Genomic DNA, 6,480 nt, shown 5'->3' with positions numbered 1-6,480 from the left:
TAAATTAGAAACGAGCAAAACCCTATGAAGGGGAAAAGAAGAAAAACCCATTTCAAAACCTTGTACAAGGACATTTTCACCAGTATAAGACCTGTTATCAAAATTCAAAATGCTCTCCAAAACAAAACTCTGAGAGGCAGCGGTATCTCGTAAAACTTTCACAGGTACGTGCAGCCCCTGCGCACCCGGCAAAGAGACAACCGCCTCCGTAATAAACGGAGTAAAAACCTGACTACTACTCTCGTCTTTCCGAGACGTCGGAGGAAGCGAAGAGATGCAATTAACCCCAGCTTTAAAAGTTGGAGGATTATTGACACGCTTCAATTTAAAGCAGTTAGCAACTATGTGCCCTGGCTTTTTACAATATCCGCAAAAGTGATTTCTCACACGAGTCACTCTACGACCATCAGTACTACCAGCAACAGGTTGAACAGTGTCGGCTACGGCATCTTTTAGTTTGTTTTTAGTGGACACGTACGGTGGATTAGCAGAAAAGGCGCTCGCATCTTTATGGGCCAACGTATACTCGCCTGCTTTAACAGCAGCATCGGCGGGCTTCAAAACTTTCTGTTCACCCAAGTGAGTTGCAACACACTTAGGTAGACAGTTTTTGAAATCCTCGATAAGGATTAAGTCACGGAGACCTTCAAAAGTTTTAACATCCTGCGAGCTAAGCCAACGATCAAACAGAATTTATTTTTCTCTAAGGAACTCAACATACGAAAGCGCATCTAGTTTTTGATAAGAGCGAAATTTGTGTCGATATGCCTCAGGCACAAGTGAATATACACGCAACACTGCCGATTTCACCTTATCATAGTCAGCGGCATCTTCAAGCGAAAGCGCAGAATACGCCTGTTGAGCCTTTCCTTTAAAGATACTCTGCAAGGTAATAGGCCATACCGTACGCGGCCACTTCATCACCGTCGCCACTCGTTCAAAGTGCGCAAAAAACTTGTCCACCTCTTCTTCATTGAAGGGGGGAACAAGTCTGATGTTTCGAGTAACATCAAAGCGGTCGGAAGGAACATTCATACCCGATTCGAGAGCTCTCATTTCCAGCTCTTTTACACGGAGGGACTGATTAAATTCTATTTCCTTCATTTTAAGTTCATGCTCTCTCTTCTCCCGTTCTCGAACAAGAAGGCGGTCTGCTTCGAGCTGGGACCTCTCACGTTCCCACTCTAACTCCTTTTCTCTTAACTCCAAACAACGGAGCTCAAGTTCAGCTTTAGACGGAGTAGTGGACATAGCAGGTTTTACAGGGGATTCAGAAAAAGGAGGCTTAGCGGCCCCTGAATCATCCTCCAAAACTCCACAAGCGAGCAACGACTCACTCACCAATTGAAGCAAATCTGCTTTCAACGAACGACCACTGACATCAATTTTATAATGCCACGCAATCAAAATAAGCTGGTCGCGTGTGGCGCCAGATAAGGCGTCTAAATTTGGAGAGACAACAAAATCCTCCAAACTAAACATCACGACGAAAAAGAGAAAGGGAAGCAGCAGACAAAAAAAAAATTCGTCTAATCGCACAAGCGACAAAAAAAAAATAACGCTAGAGCAGACCTCGGCGCACACACAAAAAAATAACACACCAAACCAATATTGCTAAATTAATTATGAATAAGATTTTGACTATTCAACCCCCCCCCCAAAAAAAACCTAGTGGAACACTCCCGGACGAGCCCCCATTTTGTTACAATGTCCAACTTGAAAGAAATAATATGGACACTACAACAAATACCAAAGACACGCTTTAGGGGAAAAAAGCTTTTGTTTTACTTCAAAGATGGTTCCACATTAACAAGAAGCAAAAGCCCCTAAAGAAAAAGGACCAGGTGACTAACGACAGAGCATACAGGAAAAAGTAAAAGAAAACCTCAATTTATCTGACTAGATTTTAGAGTATGCCCTCGCTCGCGAGTCATCACCGCACAGGTGCCGTGATGCAAAGAAAAATGTGGTCTTCCGGTCCACTACCTTACCTGCTCTCACTAACTGATCTAATAACGTGAGAAAAGTAGTCACCTGGGACGGAACGAAGAATACAAAGTGACGAGACTAACAAAAATAAAACTAACAACACTAAAGCAATAATTAACACAGTAAACAATATTAAAAAAGGTGCGAAACGTGTGTGCCGGCGTCTGCCCAAACGAACGACCAGAGAGAGCGCCCGCCATCTTGACAAGGGCGGCCTTAAATAGGGGCTTGGCTGCAGCAGACCAATAGGGAAGCCAGTCATGGAAAGTCGGGATAGGCTACCTGGAAACAATGAGAGCGCAGCACAAGCCAGCGGCAAAAGCATTACAAGGCATTGACAAAAACATAACAGATCCACGTAACATAGGTATATGGGGCCTGCTGGAAAATATGCTGGGCCTACAGTGTGACGTGCTGAATACGCTGGACCTGCAGGATGGCATGATGGGCCTTCTAGATGGTGTGCTGGAGCTTCCAGGTGATGTGCTGGACCCTCTGTGTGACGTGCTGGAACTTCTGGGTGGTTGTGGTCAAGACCTGAACTCTGCAAAGGACTTAATGCTGCCAGCTCTGATTGCTGGATACCTCCCAGGGGCTGGAATGGTGTTGCCAGAGGAAAGTCAAGCCTAGGGCTTTTCTCCACAAGAAGGTTGGATAACACCATCTGATGTGAGAGGGGGTAGTCTGGGTGAGGACACATGGCCGTGAAAAACTCTCGCAGTCCCTCCCGCATGGCTTCATCCCACCTCACCTGTGCCTCTTGCCGGGCGTCGGCCCTCATCTGCACCGTGAGGAAATCTCGGACCAGTTCGGTTAGTGATGTGGCTGGAACAGATGACCGTGCCCAGGATGCTACACTTTCCACTCCCTTTGCAGTCTTCGGTCTGGCTCCCTGTTTTCCATAGTCCTGGGCAGCTGCTACTGCTGGCTCCAGCTCTGCTGCGGATTGAGTTATCTCCCAGTCATCATCTTTCAGTGTGGCTGCCTTGGCTGATGATGAAAAATTTAAATATAACAACGTAACAAAAATATAAATATAACTGTCAACAACACCACAAAAAATACCTTCCATTGCATGCAAATATTTGTGAAAAATGAAGTCAGTAATAAAGTAACAAAGTCAGTAGTGCAAAATAAGTAAACAAAAACAACATAATAAATATAACAATATAAACAACACAAAAAAATACCTTCCATTGCATGCAAATATGTGTGAAAAATAAAGTCAGTAGTGCAAATCAGGTGTAAACTACAAGTGGCTCGTAACCTTTGTCTCTTTGCTCACAAAGCCCTCCAAGGAAGTATCCCTTGAGGTGCCCTTTTGGCTCTGTTCCCATGTTGATAACAGATTTAAAGGTTTTTGTTCAGGAACAGTAACATGTTTACATTCTTCCCTTTTATTGCACTTCTTCTCTGAGTTATTAACTGTCCCGCCTTAGAGAAAATCCTTTCTGCAGTTACGGATGTTGCAATTACTCCCAGATGTTTTTTTGCAATCTTGCTCAGAGAGGGAAATGTAGGTTCATTCATTTTCCACCAAAGAAGTGGGTCTCCATCCCATGGAATTGGCTTCTCTTCCGTGTACCAGCGCATTTCAATAGTCGCATCAGTGCCAGCTGTGCGATGCTGCTGCGATTCCAGGATTTGAGTGTCAAATTCTGTCCATATCCTGCCTTTTGCTGCAGCTGGGGATGGAGAAGCTCCTGCAGGGTAGTGTGAGGTAGTTGCAGGAGCCATTGCTGAGGCAGTGCTGGTGACAGAGCTTGTGCTAGGTTGAGGATCAGATTCTGAATAGACTGAGGACTGGCTCAGTGACTGCATTTCAGCAACAAGTTTTTTTTTTCACTGTGTTAACATTTGCCATGTCCCGGAACCCAAAGTTTTTAAATCTTGTGTCCAGGTAGGTGCTGATACTGAGACCATAGTGGGTTTCAATATTCCTGAAACGGTGCTGGCACTGTGCTGACAGCACAGCAGCTAGCTTGCTGCCTTGGGTCTCATGAGATGCAGCTGATCTAAGAAGTAATGTTACCAGGGGGATCACCTTTGAAACTGACACATTTTTCAGATGATATCTCCCTCGTGACGACTTCAAATGGTCTCAAGACATCAAGGGAGAGACAAACCATGGACCAATCCTCTTCACTCAAGCACAGTGAGCGCTTGCCAAGAAGGCAAAGTACGGTGGTCACTGCTTCCTTTTGCTCACAAAGTCTCTCAAACATGTAAAATACAGAGTTCCAGCGTGTTTCAACTGATTGGATCAGTTTGTGCTCTGGAAACTTCAATTGTTTCTGTATTTCTTTGAGCTTCTCTGTTGCTTTTGTGCTGTGATGGAAAAAAACTACAATAGCACTGCATCTGTGTTGGATGTCGAGAAGCTCAGGGAGGGTCTTAATGGAGTCTTTCACTACCAGATTAAGGGTGTGTGCAAAACATGGATAATGTGCCCAACCTGCTTTGTGTACAGTAGCAACCACATTGGCAGCATTATCCATGACCACAGCCTGAATTTTGGCAGTTATGCCCCATTCATCTGTGATTCTTTTTAATTCCGAGCAAATATTATCAGCACTGTGCTTTCCTGAGAAACTACTGTTTTCTAGCACATATGCTTGCATTTGCCAGTTTTCATCAATAATATGGCATTTGACAGTTAAATAAGCCTCTGTGGCTCTTGATGTCCACATATCAGTGGTCAATACAGCACTGTCAGCAGCATCCAGACATTTTCTTATTTTTGAGCGACACTCTTCATACATTGAAGGTATTTTCTCTCCCGTGAAAAATTTCCTACTTGGAATTCTGTAGCGGGGATCAAGTGTCTTGATTAAACTCTTAAAACCCTCATGTTCAACCACAGAGAGGGGTTGTCGGTCCTTCACGATCATCTCAGCAATGCTCTTCGTGATAGCCATGGCTCTTTGTGAATTATCTAGGTGACATAACAAAATGATTAAGATAATTAATTCTGTAACTGTAATCTGCATGTAGCCTAAATAGGAATACTATTTTTCCTTCAACAGTTAACACAAAAGGGTTTTTATATTCAGCCATATTCATATTTCCGTTTTGAGACATGTGTATATTTTTTAGTTTCAGTAAAACAACTAATTTTTTTCAACTGGCTGAATATATGATAATAGTTTAATTAGTCTGCTGAAATTGCATTTCTGATCACCAATTACGCTGTGAAAACATTACTTTATGCTGGAGATTACCTGGATATTCCTGAGTTTTGGGTTGAAGAGTGTCTTCCAGAGACCTCTGTCTCTGTGTCGGAGGTCTGGCCTGGGTTTGGGGAGGTCTGGCCTGGGTTTGGGGAGGTCTGGCCTGGGTTTGGGGATCTCCCCCTTCCTCAACTTTTTTTGCAGTTCAGTGTTCTCTCTGGGGTGAACTGCTTAAATATGTTTAAATAAATTGGTGGTGTTACTTACCACAGTAGTGAATAACTTTTCTGCACACATCACATGTGGCATTGTCTTTGTCAACTGCAGTGAATAATGTCCACACAGCGCTTCTCTTTCTCTCCGCCATCACGGCCTGCTCTCCGTCAGTGCTCTGACTCTCTGCTCTCCGACAAAGCAGGGAGGGGGAGGGGCAAGGTGTGAGCGGCAGAGAGAGAGAGAGAGAGAGAGAGGTGCGCTGTTTACACAGACAGATTTAGAGAGAAACTACACTCGCATGAACTCTGAGTAAATATGAGTAATTTACTGGACATATTGAAGAGAAACTGCGATGAAAGTATCGATCTCATCACGCTAGTATCGATTCGATTCCGATACTCACCTTGGTATCGATACTCGGATCAATATGCCCACCCCTATCCTGCAGTAAACAAGCACAGTGAAGCAACAGAAAAATGCAGCTCTCGATTACACAATCACAGATACGTAAAATAAAAAACCTGAACTTAACTAGTGTGTGCATGCTGTTATACGATTACTGTAACTGTGTATGGTCAGAAAAGACGATAGATAAGCATAACCATTGCACAATAACGCTACAAACAATCTGCGTGTACACCCGCAAAGTTATTTAGCTGCTGGCTAGCCACAGCTTGTAGCTTCCAACGTTACTATGTGTCAGTATAGTGTAATGTGATGCAATGTAGTGTAACACAGGGATAGACCTCAATCTGCAGAGCTTTATGTCACACTCCATTTCTCAAAATCCAGTGAATGTGGATAGAATAAAACAGTTATTCTACTCAGTTTTGTTGTATATGGCCTACAGCTGACTCAATTTCGTGGAATAACATATGAGAGAGAGAGACACACACACACAGCTCATATTAGCTTTATAGTGTATAATTTTACATAAATTTTAAATGGATACATAGCAGTTGTCTTCCTTCCATATATAAGTAAATGTATAATGTTGATCAGAATGCTATTTGCTCTTATATAGATGAATCAGAAAAGAGACATCGCCTAAGTATAATTAATTGATTAACAAACGTGTGTGTGTGTGTGTGTGTGTGTGTGTGTG

General features: G+C 43.2%; 1 protein-coding gene across 3 annotated transcripts; it reads right to left on the bottom strand.

Moving 5' to 3' along the window:
- Positions 1-1,661: 1,661 nt before the first annotated feature.
- LOC132872985 (uncharacterized) lies at positions 1,662-6,003 on the bottom strand. Of its 3 annotated transcripts, none has more exons than XM_060908141.1 (4): positions 5,779-6,003; positions 5,211-5,558; positions 4,787-4,924; positions 1,662-2,979 (listed from the first exon to the last, which is right to left on the bottom strand). In XM_060908141.1, the coding sequence occupies exons 3-4, from the start codon at positions 4,905-4,907 to the stop codon at positions 1,988-1,990; spliced, it is 1,113 nt and encodes a 370-aa protein (XP_060764124.1). In that variant the 5' UTR covers positions 4,908-4,924; positions 5,211-5,558; positions 5,779-6,003; the 3' UTR covers positions 1,662-1,987. The 3 variants fall into 3 exon arrangements, with proteins under 3 accessions (XP_060764124.1, XP_060764122.1, XP_060764123.1); XM_060908139.1 differs by having other exon boundaries at positions 5,427-5,558; XM_060908140.1 differs by lacking the exon at positions 5,779-6,003 and having other exon boundaries at positions 5,427-5,593.
- Between the last annotated feature and the right edge of the window lie 477 nt (positions 6,004-6,480).

The sequence above is a fragment of the Neoarius graeffei genome, chromosome 25, assembly GCF_027579695.1.
Source record: "Neoarius graeffei isolate fNeoGra1 chromosome 25, fNeoGra1.pri, whole genome shotgun sequence".
Lineage (NCBI taxonomy): Eukaryota > Metazoa > Chordata > Actinopteri > Siluriformes > Ariidae > Neoarius > Neoarius graeffei.
The sequence above is the reverse complement of the archived record's forward strand: the minus strand, read 5'-3'. Positions and strand labels throughout refer to the sequence as shown.